At 35.9% G+C, this 21,754-nt stretch overlaps 1 protein-coding gene across 1 annotated transcript in view; it reads right to left on the bottom strand.

Moving 5' to 3' along the window:
- ephb2a (eph receptor B2a) overlaps window positions 1-21,754 on the bottom strand; it is a 60,200-nt gene that overhangs the window by 37,202 nt on the left and 1,244 nt on the right. Inside the window, exons 2-3 of the mRNA XM_083569803.1 lie at window positions 8,514-8,578; window positions 7,511-8,195 (exon numbers count right to left, since the gene is read on the bottom strand). Coding sequence (XP_083425929.1) covers window positions 7,511-8,195; window positions 8,514-8,578 — 750 coding nt within the window. The remainder of the gene's footprint in view (window positions 1-7,510; window positions 8,196-8,513; window positions 8,579-21,754) is intronic.

The raw sequence follows: 21,754 nt of genomic DNA, 5'->3' as shown, positions 1-21,754 counted from the left end.
GTGAATATAATCACTTATAGAAAGTATATTCTGTTATCTGATCACAATAAGCCAGCTTAATAACCCTAGACATCAGAAATTGTTACTTGTTTCACACATGAACTTAATAATTTTGCTTAGTTTATGGTTTAGGTTATTCTCATTATACTTGATTTATTACAAATCGAATAAGGCAATAGAAAGTATTTGACTATATTTATATTTTTACATATGCTAGGATTTCAAGTAGCCAGTCAACCATGAGGCATGTTTAAGAAGATCTGGTAAATATAGAATTAGTATTGAATATAGGGTTCATACACAGAGTTCGAATATATTTACTGTAGGGAAAATTACAAAATTGGGTTTGGTTCCAATTGAATTCAATATAGGAATTATGCAATTGCATTGATTAGATCTATCCATTTGTTCCTTTAGTGAAAGAATACAATCTTCCATCTTGAATTTCTACTAATAAAAAGGACATAGACATATATATTCTAATAAGCAGGTCTCTGCTGCAGCCTGACTGGCTCCTTTATACAATAACAATTCCAAAAACAAAATAATGTCAAAAGTCAAAAGACAGTATAATAATACCAAATCAGAAAAGACAACAGAAATACGACAAAACAAAAAAGGTAGCTATAGTTTACAAATGAAATACTTACCGCTGAAGCGCTGATTGTGTTTTCCTATTTGTTAGTTTGCTTTGCACTTTCAGTGCCACCTAATTTCAGTCTTTATAGTGTACACCATGCAAAACATGGTTATTTATATAATGAATTACAAGTTTTGGACTAGTTTGGCCATTTCAAATATTGTTTATATATAGTGCAGGCTTATTTAAGATAAAATCCTAAAAAGTCCCCATATAAAGTATCCTGAAACACAGATTGTTATTCAATGTGTTACTGTAATTTCAACTGAAACACTAAGCCAGGGTGGACATTTATTGAGTGGCTGCTCCTCTTTTTAATACAACTTTTATAAGTTTAGTTTCATGCTGTTGGGGCGGGTCACCTCTGATTCTTCAGTGCCTGTGATTGCACAGAAAATCTGATGAGACAGAATGTACCGAATGATGTTATCAAAGTTGTTTTTCCGTACTGGTTGTACTGAGAGACTGTACATTGTTAATGCATACATCTCCTAAATGCAAATTCTGTCACATATTCATACAAAAAAATTAACAAAAATCAGTTTTGATTTCATAGGGACTTTAATATCCTGGATCACCAAGCACATGCTGCTTTAAATATAACACATTAAAATCTGATATATTTTCTGGACAATATGTCACTCCACAGTATCTATTCTCAGAATACTTCATCTACTTTTGCTATTTTAAACAATACCTCCATTTCTGTTTATTGCAAACCAGCAAGTTGACTATTAATTGAATAATATTAACCTCTAATTATATACTAGCAGAGACAGTCTGAATACTAACAGCAAAGCCACTGTGTATGTTTTATTGCAAGAAATCCACAAGGCACAATGATAATTTTATCAGAAACTTAAATGAGTTATCTTCTTTTTTTATTCAGCTCAATTACACCTTTCACATATAACCTACTCAAACACCTAATCACATAAAGATCTGCCTTCTCCCTAGATAATGCAGTTATATATACTTTTAAATGCCTTCCTGATTACTGCATACTCATTATGCTGGACATAAAATAATGTCACAAATGCGTAGCATTCCTAGTCAGGAAGCATCATGGAGGAAGAAAGTTAGTGTATTTAGAGATACAAGTTAAATTGTTGTACTTGATGTTTGTACTGCTTCTAACATTCCATTTTTATTTTTGTGCCTCGTGTATTGTCATGGTTCAAAGTACTTTGTATGTAGAATGAATATCTTAACTGTTCTAATTTGTAAGTAGATTATTACAAAGAAACATTACAATAAAATATTTAAATAAAAAATACAAAAAACAGCTATTTACTGTATATGTAGCTTTTTTCTGTCTAAATACTGCTGACACAATAATGCTAATTTCTGCTAGTGTGACTGCAGGATTTTCAAGGTTGTGTCAATGCAGGCGAAAGGGTATTCTTTTCCATATCCCTCACGCCTACCAGCAAAATAGCAATAAATGGGCAAACAGCTATAACTGTTGGAGTAGCATATTACTAACAAGCAATATTTAATTATTGCAAACAATTATAACAATGTATAAACCACTTTGTTGCATAGAAAGGCACATAACCTGCTTCTTGTGGTCAGGATGTGAAATTGTGAAAAGATTACTTAGTGCTCTATAGACAATTTAAAGTTTTATGTAAGCACCCAAATATTTTACTTTAAGTTGAAATGTGAACAGTATTCATGCATGTCCATCTTCACAGCAACAACTGCAGACATGGAAATTATGTACAGTGGAACCTCGGAGCTCGCGAGGGTTAGGGACCAAGACCGGTCGCGAGTTCCGAATTTTCGCGACCTTTTGATACGCCCCTTCCAACCCAGTAAAAACCCAAAAAACACTATACAAAATCGATTTAAATGAGTAAATAACACTATTTCACTCCATAACACTTAATTATTAGACAATTTTAATAAGATAAACCTCGATTAGAAATGTTAAAACTAGCGTTTTGGGCAGCTCGCGGTTGCTCACGAGCCGATCTGAATGAGAGTCGCCAGTCGGAATGAAAGTCGCGAGCATGCGAGGTCGCGAGCGCTGAGGCCGCGAGCTCCGAGGTTCCACTGTACACTAATATTATTAACACTGACAGCTGCTTACACTTTCTTTATAATCTGGTACCAGAAGAGAGATCCTTCCTTTACTCTGCTGAAAACAAATACAAAAATAATGCAAGTATGATTTTCACAGCTTCCACATATTATTAGTGGTTTCTACCATAGTTCTTAAAGAAAATCTCAGCTCTACAAATTAGCCCTGAGAGACAGATATATGGTACACTTACACATTGTAATAGAAGGAATGCATAACCCTCTTGAAATAAGCTTTAACAATATATACATGCACTCAATGTTTATATACACAAATCGCTTTTGACTCCATTAAGCAGAATTTCATTTATGCAAGTGCACAGTTATGCACTAAAGGTATACTATCAAGTTATGAAATACACATATCAGTGTAACCCTAGAGTAAAGTAGAGGTTACACTGAAAGGGTATTTTAATTATTTTCTTAGTTTGTTTTTTTCACTGATTTGTGATTTTTTTTCAAGTCTAAGTAATTTTATGTTTGAAGTCGAGATTCCAGAAATTCGATCTGTTACTACTCTACCGTAACCTAAGCCCAAGCCCAAAATGGGAACATTTTAAACTTTCAATTTTCTAGGTGTGCACTAGGTGTGTAACACGTATTCGTACCAAAGTTTTTCGGTACAAGGCTTTCAGGTGGGTACACGGGGGTAACAAATGCAATCCTTTTTACAGCGGAACATAGTTAAAACCCGAGTTCCCTCAGGAAAGTATTCAGTGGTGGACCGCAAGTTTTTTAGTCTCTGCCTCTCACTTTTACTGCATTTTTAAAATAAAATTATTATTAAACTTGAAAACATACACAACAATGTCGGATGTATAAAAAAAATCTAGAGGTAGCGCAGTGTCACTGTAGCTACTCACTCCGTACAGGAAATAAGATTTGTTTTGCGCATACATTAAAATGCGAAAAAGAATCCATAGCGCTAGCACTAGCATAAATAAAAATCTAAAAATTAATTCCAGATTAAAAAATAAATAAACTATTTCAAAGCACTGCACTGTGTTTTCTTTATGTTTTAGTTTGAAATGATCCCAAATGTTGGAAACTTTGTAATTTTCTTTGGCCTGAATCTATGGAAGCCCGTTTCTGCCACATAAAAAAAAGAAATTGCAATTGCGACTTTATTTCTCGTAAACATCCAACATTTCTGGTGCATCCACAGGTAACCATGTTGTTGGCCTGAAGTTTAAAGCTGTTGGTGTATGAACAAGGCTCCTCTGAGTCATCTGTGTTCTTTAGTCTCCTCCAGAGCTGATTTTAGACAGAATTCTCTCTAGGGTTTGGAGGCTTAGTTTGATACCATGCGATTCAATTGAATGTAGCCTATTTCATTATCAATGTGTAAAGCTTTCTGGCACTACAGAGGGAGTGACACTGCCCAATTGGGTAAAAAAAAAGTTGGAATTGTGGGAGCGTCTTCTGTGTTTACCTGTCAAGAGCAGCTTTAGAGTTAAGTGGGTGGTGCGTCAGTAATAATGGTCTGTGGGGAAACACTTGCCTTGATGATTTTTTGTATTTGAATTACCCAAAAAATCGTTCCAGCCCTAAACTATTTAATTTCATTCTTTCCATCTATTTCATTTTATTTAATCAATTTAATTTGTGCCAATTTGATTCATTATTCAATTTAATCAATATAATAAAAAAAGTGTATTGCATTAATTTGAATTATTCTATTTATTTGTATAGAATATTCTCAAATATTATTTTATATATTATTTATCCAAATAAGCATTTTATTTAAAATAGTTAAAAAAATGTAAACTTTTGATGTTCACAAATGTTAATAATGAACTGTGTTAATAAAGAAACAGCAAGCAATTTTTATGTTGCATTTCTTCCCCTTACCCGTACAGAAATTAAACCGAACCGTGACTTAAAAACCGAGGTACGTACCGAACCATGAATTTTGTTTACACAAACGTAAAATTATCACAATAATTTAAATGATGTAAAATTCAATAAAGGTCTGAGTTAATACTCATCACCTGTTTAAAATCTGTATGAAAACTGAAGGTAAAGCATTCTTTCTGTAAAAAAAACCCAACTTTATGCACATTTACCCATAAGGCTAAACGCTTCAAAAATAAAAGAGTAAATTAAAAACCAATTAAAAGCTTAATATTTTACCATTTTGATCCAGTTATTGCCCTAGAATTGGTAGAAGTCTCACTGTTATTTTTCGATTTTGGGTGTGATGATGATAGTGACAATTGGTGGTGATGATGAGGATGCATAAATGTGTTGGCATTCTGAATAAATAGGCCAGTGATCCTGTTTAATTTTTTCTAGCAAAACTGTTGCTCCCAATGCGTATTATATTTTTGTTATATTTGTATTTTAATCAATTGTTTGTTAATGCACACACACACAAATTTTGATTACATGAGAACCCATAAATATCAGATATTCCATAATTGAAAACTAATAATTTTTTTTCCCTTGAGATATTAATAACTGTAAAATGATTTAGAATGAGCATATAATACTCTTCCAATCATTTCATTTCATATATCATCCGTGCATACGTTGCAATCATTTGTTTTTCATTTAAGGCTTGACCAACAATGAAATAAATGTTTTCACCTCCGAGGATAACTTTAGCACACAAAATACAGCTCCTTAGCCCTTTTTTTGCACACCCTTCTTGGTTAGCCACTACAAGGAGATACATTAGTTGTGCTTTATATGTGTATGGAGTCACCAGAGAGAACCGTGCCTAAGCATGCACACTGCTCCCTCTCCACACTCCAAATTAGTCAATTAGTAGTGTCATTAACGTGGCGCAGGCGAGGGGATTAACACCAGGGGAAATAAAAGAGACAATCTGCCGCATGCTCGCCGAGGATATTGCCGATTTCCATCCATCAACTGCTCCAGATGGAGGGACGTTAGTAATTTATATTCTGTCAACAGTGCCCAGGAGAACTCTGCCAAAATCATTTCCTCATTTCAACTCTTCTGTCTCTGCTAGCGTAATCGTATCTGCCGAGTGCTGAGGAAACGAGGGGAAAACACCTTCTCCCCTAAATCCGTCTATCGGATAGCATTACCACTCGCTGAAGGATTAGCATTGCCGTGGAGTGAAGGATTTCTGTTCATCATTGCTCCATTGTCTTTGTAGAATGAGAAAGATTTTACATTGTACTTCTTGTGTTGTGTATTTAGACGGTATAACCATGTACTGTGACGCCAGTGGATACGTGTGCGTGTCTGTTGTACTATATGTGTGGAAATAGAAACACATAGATGAAGACATAGACACAAAAAAATCATGTCCAGATTTAACTGTGTCTATCAAATATCTTAAATAAGTTTCTAGTATTGATCTATATAATGAATTTTGCAGTTTTAAGAGAGAGTGACAGAAAAACAAACAATGGTTTTGGGCTTAAGACTCTCCTTATTGCATATGAGGCAAGATGAGTATATTTAAAAATTCTGGGTTGTCTGACTACACGTACTCTATATGCACATAAAACTCTTACTTTGTTGTTTATTTTATTTTTTTGTAAACCAATTTACTGAAAAAAGTAGCAGATTTTTTTATTTGCTGGTTGAGTTTTTACTGTTGCACAATTTCCATTTGTATGTTTTTTATTCCCTGTTGTATCTTCTCAATTAGTAGAAGCCTTTTGTGCTTAATGATGATGATTGTGTGTGTGTGTGTGGCCAAGTGTGAGATGGATGCCACGTGGCGATTTTTTTTCTCAATTTTACTTTTTACTGTTATGTTAGATTCATGATGATGATGATGATATATTATTTTTTACATTCTACTAAATGCGGTTATGAAAATTAACCGTAAAAGTGTGTACATTTCTGAATGTTGTCCCAAGCTGAAATATGCTTCTGTTTCAAAAGTTCTATAACGAGATTCTATAACTCTATGATTTTATATTTTACGATTATAATAAACTTTAAAAAATCCATTCCGACTCCCAAGTGGTGTAACAGAAAAGTTTTGCCCTGTTGTCCGGAGGTCACAAGTTCGAATCTCAACCATGCATGGCCAGTAGCCAAGATAGCAATATTGGCCAAGCTCTGTGGGTGGGAGGGACACCATTCTCTCCATTGGTAACTAACCAATTGCAGATGTCTTTAAACTCATATGTGTGGAAAGGCCCATAGAACTTTCCGTCAAGTGCTTTACGCTGCATGACCAGCAGTTTGAAAAAGAGGTTGGCTTCACATGATTTCAGAAAAGTATGTGCTAGCCACACTGTTCATGGTCGGTAGATGTGGTGCAAAAGGAAAGAGTTAGTTTGTGGGAAGTAATTGGCCAAAAGCAAAAGGTGGGTTAAAATAGAAGACTGGAAGGTTGGATTATTTTACTGAATACTCATTTACTTTGCTTCTCATCTGTTTTATTCGTTTTGGTTAAAAGATAAAGAATGTAATAGTTGAAATTTCAATAGCTAATATCCATTAGGCTAGCAGGCTTATGTACAGTAGGCCCTATATATTGTGTTCTGATTGCACGGACAAGGTCTAGATTTAATGAATGATCAAGTACAATTTGCACAATAGAATATGCACACTAAAACGTATACCAGTATATTAACATACAGGATACAGCCTACTATACAGTTGAATGTGTATCAACTTGCCACTATTATCTGTCAGAATATTCTGTGTGGTGGAGCAAACCAAGTCACCCTATAAAATTATCTGTAGCTTTTTCTACTTAAGAAAGCTTAAAATTCCCAAATACCCACAAGCTACTATATGTCCTTACACATCAAACAGATTATAGCAAACAGAAACTTCAGAGAAACTCACCTTTGCAGAGGCTGCCGTTCTCGGCTGCTTCGTGTCCAGCTTTGCACATGCAGCGCCCGATAGGAACCAACCACTCCCCATCTCCATTGCAGTAAAGTTTAATTGGCACATCAACCTCCTCTCCATTGGGTATGCAGGTCCCCCTAGCTGCCACCAATGAAGTGCTCTCAGCTCCTGACAAAGTCTCTGGGAAGACAGCTCCGTTCCGGACAATGCGGGGACACTTTCGAAAAAACACCCGCACAGCGATAAGCGACATGCAGGCTCCGTAGTCCTGAAAGGCCAAGTAGAAGCCATTGCGAGACACAGGGCCGAAACTGCGCACCTCCGTGTTGATCTTCATCACCCGGCCGCCCAGGTCCACCTGCGAGAAGCTCTCGTCGGCTGCGATCGTGTCCACTTTGATCCAAGGGTTCTCCATCCATGCAGGGTAATTTTTAGTAGCTGTGTCCAAGTCAGACTCGAAGTAGTAAAGGTTGAAGGTCTCCTTGCATGAGCCAGGAACGTTAGGGATGCTGCTGCAGTCTCGCACCGAGAACTTGATCTCGACGTGGATGCGCTGGGCTCCTCGCCGACGGATGTACTTGGTGCGCACCCAGTTGTTTTGATTGGCATCGAAGACATTGCACACCTGGTAGGTGCGGATGGTGTTCATGTTCTCATCATAGCCACTCACCTCCTCCCACTGGAGACAGAGCGAAGGCAAGACTGAATTAGTAATGAGAAAGAAAACATCTCTGACAAGTCCTTAGTGTGTCATAGACACCGATCTCATTTTCCAGGAATCGTGGAAGAAACACACAGACAAGTAAAAAGAGGTTTCATTACATTTTATTAAGCTTAATTTGGATTTCATTCAAATGCCCCTGTGGACACTGGAAATCACGAGTCATTGTGCATTTGTGCAGTCAGGCAATGCGTTTAGATAAGGTAAAGCAGTGAAGCGTTCCGTTTACATATGGTAAATGGCCAAACCAGAGTAGGTCAGCTAAACAGTGCTCACCCCTACTGATGGGTATATAATCCAGCCCAGCTCTGCCGTTGCTGTCATCGAGTCCATCAGCACATCTGAAAAAAGAGAAACACACACACACATGTGCACACACACACACACACACACACACACACACACACACACACACACACACACACACACACACACACAAAAACACACACCAGGCAGAGACTCATGAATATAATGTACTCCCAATTTCAATGCAGCTGCAGTAATGAGATTTTTTTCTCTATATAGCATTCAGGCATTCATAAGGCTGTTAACTCTGCTCAAGCCTCTTGACAATAATTGCGGGCCATAATAAATAGCATTCCTGCATGCCAAATCAGTGACTCACATTGTGCCGTGTAGAATAACAATGCCTCGTTTTGTCAAGCTGGCAAGCCTCGCTTATCTGCTCCTCTTAATAAAAAGATGCGAGATGGGGTCATTATCAGATTAAAGGTGTCTTGTGCCATGAGTGAGGGTCACTTTGTTTCCTGATATCAAACATTTATACAGTGGGGGAAATAATTATTTGATCCCCTGCTTATTTTGTAATTTTACCCCCTAACAAAGAAAAGGACAGTCTAGAATTTTTATGGTAGGTTTATTATAACAGAGAGAAAAAGAATATTAAAACAAACAAAAACATTTTTAATTAATATTATATACAAAATTATTTTGAATTTGATCGAATGAAATAAATATTCAATCCTCTACCAACTAGCAAAAATTCTACTCCCACACACCCAAATTAGTCCTGTCCCGTTAAGAAAGAACTCCTGATATCAACTCATTATGTGAATAACAGACACAGAATCAACCTCTTCCATTTAAACCTCTCCACCACCATGAGCAAAACTAAAGAATTGTCAAAGGACATCAGGGACAAGATTGTAGACCTGCAAACAACTGGACTGGGCTACAAGACCATGAGAAAGAAGCTTGGTGAGAAAGAGACCACTGTTGATAATTTGAGAATGGAAGAAATACAAGATAAGCCAATCGCCCTCGCTCTTAAGCTCCATGCAAAATATCACCTCACGGGGTAAAGATGGTGCACTGTAGAATCTTGGATGAGAACCTCCTGGTCTCAGCCAGAACACTGACGAGGGGTGGTGGATGAGTCTTCCAGCATGACAATGACCAAAAATATACAGCCAAGGCAACAATCTGATGGTCTTGTAGCCCATTCCAGCCTTGTGCAGGTCTACAATCTTGTCCCTGGCGTCCTTTAACAGCTCTTTGGTCGTGCCCATGGTGGTGGAGAGGTTTGAATAAAAGAGGTTGATTCTGTGACTGATGTCTTTTATACACATAATGAGTTGATATTAGAAGTACTTTACTAAAGGGACAGGACTAATTTGGGTCTGTGGGAGTCACAATTCTTGCTAATTTGGTACAGGATCAAACTTTTTTCACTCGATCAAATTCAAATTTATTTATAACCTTTCTTTAATGTTTTTTTTATGGATTTTTTTTTATTCTGTCCTTCTTTGTTAAAGGAAACCTACCATTAAAAATTCTAGACTGTTCATTTCTTTGTAAGTGGGTAAACTCACAAAATCAGCAGGGGGTTCAAAAGATTTTTCCCCCCACTGTAACTGTTTGGGATTCTATCAGTGTAATAACATACAGTATAAAAACAAGCAAGGATTAATGTTTTTTAGATATTTTTTATAATAGCATTTAATGTTTAGACCAGATTGACTCAGTACTGTATTTAATAGCTTGGGTACAGATCTGCTTTTCAGAAGTGTGGGTGGTCACGAGAAAAAAAAAAAAAAAAAGAATTCTGGTTCACACATTGCTTCTGTCCTGCTATTGTAAGAAACTTCCTCATCCTTTACCACCATCAGGATAAAACCCTGAAATGGCCCTATAGTCTGTCACATTTTCGATTATTCAGCTCGTTTATGCCCAACTAGCGCTGCATATTTGCAGAGTCGGTAAAAAACGAATGCCCTTCTCTGTATGCCTTCACAGGGTGATTTATACGAGAGAGCTTAAAAAATACAGTATATAACAGTATATTAAATTACTGTGAATCTGTCAAACAAAAGAGCATTTTATAAGACAGACCCTAAATAATGGCTGAGAAATATATAGAGTATCCCAAAAGATTCTGTGCACACAGGAATAGAGCCAGCAGTTCTTGATGAACAGACTGACCATCCAGACTCTGTTGAGACACACATTTGTGTGTCTGGAGTGCACTAGACGGTAATGTGAGGCTATGAATTAGGCCATGAAATGAATTAGGCCATGTGGCTGCAGCTTTGGTGCACTGGAACACTATTTTGTCTTTTTTACTTCTGCAGTGAGGGATGTCAGAAAATGTGGGCTTTTTTTTTTGGTTTGTGCTCCAGCTATAGAAACTGACCACTGACTGCATTTTTGATTTGGACTGCTTGAGATGAAAGCCAGAAACGCCTGTGACACAAGATCTTGGAATTGCAGTCAAACATTGGCTCAATACAGGCCCTCATTTATATTTCAGCAGCTTCTGGAGCACAGGGACAACTGTAGCAATTCTGCTCAGGCAAACCATCCACCACTGCATGGTGGTTAGAGATCTAAAGATGCCAGTAGATCATGCAAGCTGGAAACAACTTCTAATTTGTTGTTTTAAAGCATCTATTATACATCCTGATCTAAAAAACACAATTTGTGAAAATCCCACTTTATAATGCTGCCATGGTTTTATATATACATTGTTTTAGGGGGAAATGTTCTGTGCATTATGAGAGAGAGAGAGAGAGAGAGAGAGAGAGAGAGAGAGAGAGAGAGAGAGAGAGAGAGAGAGAGAGAGAGAATGACAGAGACAGAGAGAGAGAGTCAAGAGCATTTCCCTGTCTATGTAGGATAGAAACCCCCACTCCATCTGTCTAAGCATTCCTGTAATATACCTCTCTCACTCTCTCTCTCCCCTGTCTGTCTCTCACACTCTTGATATTTTAATGAAAAGTAGGGCAACAAGCATGCAAGTCCAAAACATATAATTCTCATAGGCTGAGCCACACTCCGTACGCCACATTAGACTAATCCCAGGGGAAACCTCTCACAGAATTTTAGGTCAGTGTGCCAGAATACAAATTTATTCGCACTTTTAGTTGTTATACATCTTTTTCTTCTTCTTCTTCTTCTTCTTCTTCTTTCGGCTTCCTCCATTAGGGGTCGCTCTAGTTGTATATATATATATATATATATATATATATATATATATATATATATATATATATATATATATATATATAAACTATACTATAAATATACTACAATGTATTATATGATTTCCTGTCTGCCTGCTTGACATGTTAACATGCTTCTGGACAATAATAATAATAAAAAAAGGTGTTCAGTCAATTTGCACTGGGCAAATGAACAAGATGGGCATGGCATCACGGATTACATACTGACAGTCTATCACAGCAGCCCTGTGAGTAATACATAGCTAAATGCTGCACTTCAGTGATCAATAATACAACATGAAACAAACAAATAAAAATAAACAAGCCACAACTGGATTGCATTTTAATAAATGGCCCCCCCCAATAAATTGCCATTACCAAAGTGCCGTTTGGCAACTGAAAACATGGAAAGCATATCCAGTACCAAATAATAAAACACAAAAATTGCATTATAAACAAACAGAAGAAGTGGCTTAGGCTGTGTGTGATGTCTGTAACTCAAAGAACATAGGTGTCATAGCTGTCTTTATCTTTTCCCAAATCTCTAAGCATCAGTAGACTAAACAGCTAATCTGTATGTTAGGAGCAAGTAGAAATGCAGTATAGCACAAAGCAAAATGGGATTTTAACAACATCAAGTGCCCCATACTTGGGGAAAATAGCAAGAAAACCTATTTTCCACAAGAGCATAATAATGCTTACCAAAAGGGCAATTCACACAGGATTAGTTTAACTGGGATTAGTTTTACACAACCATTTTATTAACGGTAAAAAATGCTGTGATTGTGGTGTCTGGAAAAAAGGCAGGAAAAATTACATAACCAGTTCGTATTGGATTAATATCACTGAAAATGTCTTGTACTTAATGCATTACCCTACCTCCCAATATAAACCTTATCCAGTCCAGTGATAATTAGGGGTACATACAGTAGCGGGCACGGGTTTTACTGTTAGCTCTTACAAAGGGCTTATTTTTTACAAAGTCATGTTAATGAGAAATCCAGCACAGAGTGGGCTTCAAACACTGGAATTCAGTAGGCAATGCAACTATATGACTCAGAGACTTGGCTCAGGTAATTTGCGATCTGCGGGATGACAAGCATGATGACAGTTACAGCAGTATCAGCATGAAGGCAAGCTTTGTAGGCTGATCTGTTTGAGCAGAGTGTACAGATGAGGAGGTGAGAGACCTGGACAGATTAAAGGACTAAAGTGTCACTTTTTTTTTTGCATTTCGTAGTGATGAAGCCCATTGTAGTTCAGATGGCAGTCAAACGGTTTTTTTTGGATATAAAACGTTACAGCGTAAATCTTGGATGGGTCGGATCGGAGATCACAGGGCCTCTTTTATGGTGGATTTTTACTTACTATTGAGTCCTACACTTATAACTCTGATTTCCTATTAGTTTCAGCATAGTAACTGAATAATCAGATGTAGATCATAATAATAAAATGAAACCTTAAACGGTTAAATCAAGCTGTTAGAGTCATGGGTATTGTCCATGGGGCAGCTCTGTGATGAAAAATAATCTCAACACATCATTAAGGCTAAATAAATAGAAAAAACTGGGTAATGTTTCAGCTACAGCTGAAAAAGCACTTCAATAATATGGAAACTGGAGTGAACCTAAACCTTATGTACCAATCAGTCAAAGCAGTGACAAATCATTCTGCACTGATACACTGTTAGCACTGACTAAATCAAGTTTCCAAGCTGTAATAGGAGACAGACAAAGGTGTTATTTCACCTACTAAACTACAAAGTAAGAACAAAAATGATACTTGGTCCAACAGGCTGAAATCTACTTGCACTCACCATCCGAAAATCTAAAATCCTCAACTATATCATTATGAAATGGCTTTATTAGAGATTGAGAGGTTTTATTTTTTACCTGTTGATTATCTTTCATGAACATACAACATCAATCATTATGGCTAGACACGCTCATCTATCCTTATAGGAATTTTTTCATGAGGTTGGCTCTTTGTCTGTTTTCCTAAGCGCGACTGATGAAAAGACTCATACATTGCGCTAGAAACATGCTGAATAATTCATGTGGAGATAATTAATTCACAGCAAGCTTTGATCAAACATGACACGTGCTAGAAAATCCCTCACAATCTCAGCAGACATAGCACACTCGCAGACAAATTCCATTGCACCACAAACACTACAAGAAAAATCATTAGCCTTGTTATTTGAACATGACTATGTGTTAGGCTAGCCAACAAAACTAGCCAACAAAACATATCTGTGCGAGACCACTGGACTTGACTAATGATCCCTCCCCATACTGAACAAAACTAAAGCAGAGACCCTGATTATGTATGCTAGTGCAGAGCTGGAAACACCTGCAGGCACTATGGCCTTTGATGAATTCCCATCGTACAATGTTCCTCAAAAAAGACAGGATCAGAGTACTGTTGAAGAAGGAGGATTCCTTACCAAAAATATTTAGTGAATATTTAGTGAATTGTGCATATATCAGTATAATATGTTTTTCTTTCCTAACTAGCTAGCTAGACTCTAAATCTAGAAGTGAAGGTAAAAGAGGATGAACAACAAGGGCTTTTTACTGCAAAAGTGTATTTAGTTTTTATCACCTATTACTTAAATATTATTTACAATGATTATGGCATCTATTGATTTAGTTGCACTATATATTAAGCTGTTATTGTAATTTGTATATTTCCCAGTCCCACACTGAAATATATTAATGGCTACACCACTGTTTTGGAGAACCAGGAAAAATGTATGTAAAATGTATACACATATACACTATATATACACTTTATTATATTACATTCTGAACTTTTAATGGTCTCTACAAAAAAAATCTTTGGTCAAAGAAATTATCCAGAATTAAACAAATGCACTTCTGCAACTCTCCTGTGTCATTATTTGTTATTCACTTTTGCTGCAGTAAACTGGTTGGGGAAAAAACTAGATACAAGGAAATTCATTCATATAATGTTCTTGTACACAAAGGTAAAAATCATGAAAATCATTCAAAGAATTTATGTAAATTCAACACGTCTATTTAAAACCCGTTTGACACCATCACTGAATGGAAAAACACTGACACTTTTTCTGGTGTACCCTTGACATAAAAAAAAAATAAATAAATAAACATTGTACAAAATGTTTATAAAATAACAAAATAACATCCCACACTAAGCTACTTTATATATTTGTTTAATTCTTGCTCATTTCCTGGCCAACAGTTTCTTGTTAAGACCATTAAAAGCCTAATAAATCGCTATTTTTGGGCTTCTCCCAATTTCTATTATTTTTTTGTTTTCTTGTGCAACATGCACTTAGAAGAGTTCAGTATAGTCCCCGATCAGACACAAATGGAGTGTCCTGGGAAATCATTCTCTGATTTAAAAAGAGACAGTGTTCATTGATCCTCTATGTGCCAGTTCTGTCACTCCTGCCATGGGTAGGATGCTGAAACATTTACTCAGCCAACCTGACTCACACCATGTGGTTAAATATGCACATGTTGATTTATTTATTTTTAATTCTGATTTAAATTAATCTATTTCTATCACAGACTTCATGCTGCATAAATAAAGATATTTGGTCATGCAACTTAATTTCTTTAGTTATATATTCTCGCAATGAATCAGTTTAAGTGAAATGCACAGTTACATTGTACAAGAAAATTCTTTTTTTTTTTTTTTCATCAAAACTAAACAAGTAGAAGTAAGTAGGTACACGGTCATTCAAGAAGCCATGATATGTTCTATATTTTACATTTATACAAGTTCTGTACATTTGGGCAACTCTGCAACAAATATTATTTAGTGAATAGTGGTTATTACAGGAAGAACGTGCAAAGACGTCTTCATTGGTGAATATCCTAGGCCCTGTTCAAATCCATACCTGTCTTAAAACATATAAAAGTCCACATGCTGCACAACAGAAAAGAACACAAAAGAAACAGCACAAAAAAGTCCCTACCTGCTGTATTATACTCAAAAGATCTCCACTTACACTGAGCTACAAACTGCCTTTTCAGGACCCTCAGGTAAACACACTCTAGTGGGTTTTACTTCCTTGTTCACTTTCGTCAGTGGTTGGCATGTTGGACAAAAATAAAGACAACAAAAACATGCAAAGAGCTGGAGCAGAACAGAAAGATGTTGTAGGTTCCAGTCATGACTTTTGAATAAGTCTAAGAAATTATTTACTCCAGAAACAAAACAGAAATAGCAACAAATAATTATTAGAAAAAAACAAGATAAACATTTCTAAAATATTTCTAAATAATATAATATATATATATATATATATATATATATATATATATATATATATATATATATATATATATATATATATATATATATATATATATAGGTACTGTTGTTGATGTTATTGTTATAGAAGCCAATTTCTGTTGTGAATCAAAACACAAACACAACTGGTGATTTTTCTCAGCACCTCGTTTGCATTTTACGGCCAATCTGTATTTGCAATGGTCGTTATGGCTTAAGCCTCTATTCCTGGCCATGTCTTCCTCACTTGTCAGCATGTAAGGGAAGTGTCATAGACATCACTGGTGGAAATCTGTACTGCAAACTGCTGTCTAACCCATTCCTGAGCAATTGTTCTATAATATGTTTGCAGCATGCAAAGATAAAAGTAAAAAAAATAAGTTAAAAAAAAGTAAATATGTAAAACTAAAGTTTCCTTGCTGAGATCCTATCAGAAATATTCGGCATGTTTGTTTTCGGAGCTTTATGTTCAATTTCCCAAAAGCTTTAATGATTTTTTTAAGCTAGAGGAAATGAGTCCTACTGGATAATTACGGCCATTGATTGCATCAGTGTTGTTACTGTGATCATTATTGTTAAGCCATTGGATCTCTGTCACAACTAAGATAAAATAGTAACCCCTTAAACTCACAGGAGGCATCAGCGGGTCCATATTTGCACTCATTACTCTTCTAACTGTGGACCTTTTACAGTTCATCGGAGTTACTGAACAATTCACAGTAGTTAATGATAAAGAACTGGAAAGACAGCTATACAGGATAACATCTGCCAGGAGTGCCGTTAACGCAGATTACAACTTATAAACCTTTCCTGAAATAGCAAAGCAAATTATAAAGCAATAGGGTTATGCACTGGAAATATATGGATGGAAAGTTACATTCAAAAAGTTCACACTTTTTCAACATTGTCCCTACATCCCCATTCCCCTGTTGGTAGACCATTTAGACTTTGATAGTGTTATTAGATGCTTCATAAAGAAATGAGAACCAATAAAGAAGGAAAAAACAAACTCATTTAAAACCAGCACTATGATAACATCAAGAAATGCAGCAGACATTTGTAAGATGTAGTACAAACAATTAACTATTTGTAGTATGTTTTCAACAAATTAAACATAATAATAGCAACTTAATACTAATATTCATTTATTAATTAATTTAGCTTGTCACCAGACACAAAATAGATTTCTGAATTATACTTTCAGAACAAGCACACAGTTGACAAGCACACTACATAGCTATCATGGCTGATATTTCGTCCAAAGACTGATGCTCTATAAAATACCCATATCCATTTGAATATCACATCTGTGCCTCGGTGGATATGTGAGTAGATTAGTAGCTTCGGGCCATAAAAGCAAATTAACTTTTCATCTGATTTTTAATCACTCTGAGTAGTGAATATTTAGCTCAGGGAACTCTCACACTTTTGCCCATAATTCTCCTCAGAACAAAGGCTTCGGGGTCAGACAAAAGGTTTAAATGTGATCCCGTCAACAGGAAGTAAAGAGCAGAGGCTTAGTTCCTTTGGAAGTTTTTTCCTGAAATTGTATATTGAGTATGAAGTTATTTATGAATGTAATTAATGTCAAAAATCCATTCCATTCCCTCATGCCGGATCGTCGTAAAAAGCATTTCACTGCATGTCGTACTCTGTATGCATGTGTATGTGACAAATAAAATTTGATTTGATTTGATTCTAAATCCAATATACATTTTAATAAGTTTCTGGTGGTTACTCAAGTCATTTGAGTTCTGATTGGCTTAAAAGGATTACTCTGTGCTTGATAGTGTTTCCAAAATGCTGTGATATATGTATGTAACTAGCATTTTCAGTTAGAAATTAGTGAATGTCAAAGTGAGTGTAGTGTCTAATATACAACTTCAAAATAAAGCATTAAACAAATAGACATTTACTTTTCCAAAACAAAATCTTAGTGGCACTAATATCATTCGAGTTATTCCCAGCTTCCATTTTAATTATAGAGGCCTGGAGTGTTTAGATATTGTATTAGAGTTCAGGGGAATCTCCTACAATACATTTTCAGTTGCAGTTTTCTTATAAGTATCAATTCTAATGAAGGGATACATTTTTAATAGAAGCACCAGTGGCTCATAGGCATGTGAATAAAAATAATATGTTCTTTGAAGTGTGCTCAAATGAAAGAACACAGATTTGAGGTAAAAAGCTTTCAGGCATGACTGACATGGCATGATAAATATAAATGTATTTTGGCTCTAAGATATTTTATGGCCGTTTGAAAATAAGTCACTTATTTTGGGGGAGAAATGTTTCCAGCAAATTAGCCGCACAATATAAGCAACGCTAAAACGACAGTCCAATTTCATTGCCCAATTTCATCCAAATTGACACATTAAACAAAACTGAGGCATCTGAGGGATAATTAAGCTGTCAAGGAGTTGGCAAGTCCCTGTTGAATACCTGATAATTTCACCAATCTGACCCCTGCTAAGCCTGCAGACAAAACTCCCCTTATTTCGACGAGAATTTCAATTCTATCGGGCTTCACAGCGACACCGAATTCCAATCAGACATTAACATTACACTTCTCCAGACAGACTGTTTGCCAGTACACCCTCCGAACAGCTTGGATAATTACAAGCTGAATTCTCGCTTGATTATTTTACTCGTTCACAAACAAAAGAGTGAGGAGCGGCTGCACATGTGATTCGTTTCTGAGCAGGCCAGACATGGCTAGCCGAGCTGATGGCTTCTGATGTAGCTCAAATCGGTCAGGTTTGCCCTGCTTACATAAAGGAGAAGTGTCAGAGGAGCTTGGGGGGAAGCATCAGAGACCTACACAGCAGGACAAGAGAAAGCAGCAGGCTGAGAGCAATTCCGAGACACGTCACATATGGAGCCGGTAGTGCCAGACATCATATGATTTAACTGCCATCATTCAGGTGTGCATGCAGAACATTTAGATTTGTTTTTGTATTTTAGTTTTCTAAAAAATTAAATAAGTCTGAACCTTTACAGATTATTCATATGCACATAAAACTACATTTCATACGATGACATATTCACAATGGCAGTTGTTGCTAAATAAGCCTTTTTAATGTCAGCTACAAAAACATATATGGTGTTTTAATGGATTTTATATTGCTGCTTTTTTCTTTGTATCGTCCACCTAAATAAAGCATAATGTAACATTTATTTTTCCCATACAATGATTTCTCTAATAAAGCTCTAAATAAAATTTTTATTTTAAGCTATAAAATATCATATATAGACTGATACATGCCTCAACCTTAAAAATTAGACAGACACATTTAAGGTATAAAAACTGATGCAAGCTCATAATCATTGGTATACATTGAGGTGGTATAAATACAACAAATTAAAATGATACGACCGGCATAAAAACTGATATTTTCTAAATATAATAATAAACATGAATCCACTGTGTTGTAGTTTGTTCATTTTGCTAGGTTGGGAGTTTGAATTTAGCGGTAATGTATTATGTGTTAGCAGCCAGAGCAGCCCCTTTAAGAAGGTAGCGGATGAAGGTAATACATGTGACTGAGGCATCATGACATGCATCAAGAGTGAGTGATAGACAGATGTGGTGGAGAGAATCCGGTAATTTTCCAAAATAAAACATTGTTCAGAATCAGTTAATAAATAAAACGGAAATAATGTAAGTTATGTATTCTTTCTGTGCGGCCCGGTACCAATTGACCCACGGACTGGTGCCGGGGGTTGGGGACCACTGCTCTAGAGGTATTAAGATAAAATGCCATAACATTCACCTCTAGTGTAGTGTAAACCCATTCCTCATTCCTACAGTATATCTCCAAAACATTCAAATTATCTTCACTGTAATTATTAGAAATCATGCTATAAAATGAATAACTGTATAACAAACTGTAAATCTAATCTACTTGAGCCCATTTGAGTGAATAGACAGTTAAATGTTGCACAGTCAACTAATAGAGAGATTACCAGAATTGACTGCTCAATCTTACTCATCAGTTTTGGACAAAGCATTTGTGGCAACATGACTAATTCAAAAGACAAGCATGTGAAGCAATCTGCCTGAAAAGTAAAAAAGTCTCAGGGTTCGGCTATTGTCGATTGTGCCAATGTGCTTGCTGAAAATTGAAAGGCGCAAGTGGGTCAGACATGAAAAGATGTGTGAAGTCATGCTCAGTATGGACTGTACAGGCAATATAGATCCAACTTGTATATTCGATGAGTTTTTTTTGTGCTCTCAATTTTCACTGCTCATTAATAATATTTAATAGGATCTAGTCTAGGTATACTATCCAAAAGTCTAAATTACATTCTGTGCATGCTCACAGTGATCATAATTGTCACTGATACCACTGACGCTGATTGACCTAAAAATCCAAACCATCAGCCCTAGTAAATTAAGACTATATTCAGGGTCAGGACCAATTCAGATATTAAGAATACTGCAAAAGAGATTTACTACAAATTCATAACAAAATGTTATGAAAGAAGAAAAACAAACAATCACTTCTTGTGACTTTCATGCTGGCACAGAATTCCAGCTGTCGGCAGCCTTTAATTTTTTTCCTCATTTATTTTTCCATTAATATTTCATAATAAGTAAAAAAAATAAGCATTTGAGCCTGAGTCATCATCAGCCTCCACATTCTTATTCATTTCGCCCAGTCTTTATCCAGGCCTAACACATAAATGTGTAATTTAACCAAGGGACTTTGACATAACCACATTACATAAGCACGTTTAACTGCGGCACAAACGGCGACCTCGGCACTGACTTGCGATTATGATAAAAAAAGATTTTGAAATAAAACCTGGGAGTTTAAAGGGGAGCTCTTAAAGAGGGGAAAAGAAATCAGAATGTGCCTTTATTACAACCAGTGATCTGGTTATAATAAAAGGGAACAGGTTATAGTGTCATGTGCAACAGGTATAAAAATATTAAAATCAGCCTTGTAAATTCACATGGGGATAAAGAGAGAATTTCTGTGCTCTTTCTCATGATAAGATTACAGTTTTTACTATATATAAAAAATATAACTTTCTCTGCATTTCTTTTAACCGAGTTTTATTGGCTCCTCATGGAGTCTGTATGTAATATATTGCACTGTATATGTATATAGCTGGGAGCACAATAAAACTTTATTTTATCTGACATTATGAAATTTTGTTCAGGCACCGAATATAAACCGCCATGAGGATGTCATTTGGAGGCATAAAGATATGACAGAATTATGAACTATTTCAATCGCTATAACCTACATTTTAGCTTTAACAAAGGCACTTGTTCAGCAGTGCAGACATCATTGTCCTTGTGGACTTCACACACTCTTTCAAGCAACACAATTGTTTTGTCAACTGGGTGTACTTATTCCTACACCAGGCACTGCACTGTTTATATATATATATATATATATATATATATATATATATATATATATATATATATATATATATATATATATATATATATATTTTTTTTTTTTTTTTTTAATTATTCATTTATTTATTTATTTTTTTTAAGCATGTCTCCCTTTTAGGGAAGACTGTTTTTCATTCAGTCTCAAAGTGTGCCCACTTCCTAATCTATTTGGGCAGAAACTGTTGCCATGGTCACCTAATTGTAGCCACGCCCCTTGGCAGGAAAAAGATTGATCGCCTGATGTGGTCACGCCCCCTATTAGAATGGGTTTAAAGTTTTTTATGCATGATCAAGAATTTCACTGATAAACATATGATAAAAAACACCTGCTGTTTTTGTGCTCTTTATACAAGAAA

The sequence above is a fragment of the Silurus aristotelis genome (assembly GCF_946808225.1).
Source record: "Silurus aristotelis genome assembly, chromosome: 19".
Lineage (NCBI taxonomy): Eukaryota > Metazoa > Chordata > Actinopteri > Siluriformes > Siluridae > Silurus > Silurus aristotelis.
Note: the sequence above shows the minus strand (reverse complement) of the source record. Positions and strands in the feature narration are given on the sequence as shown.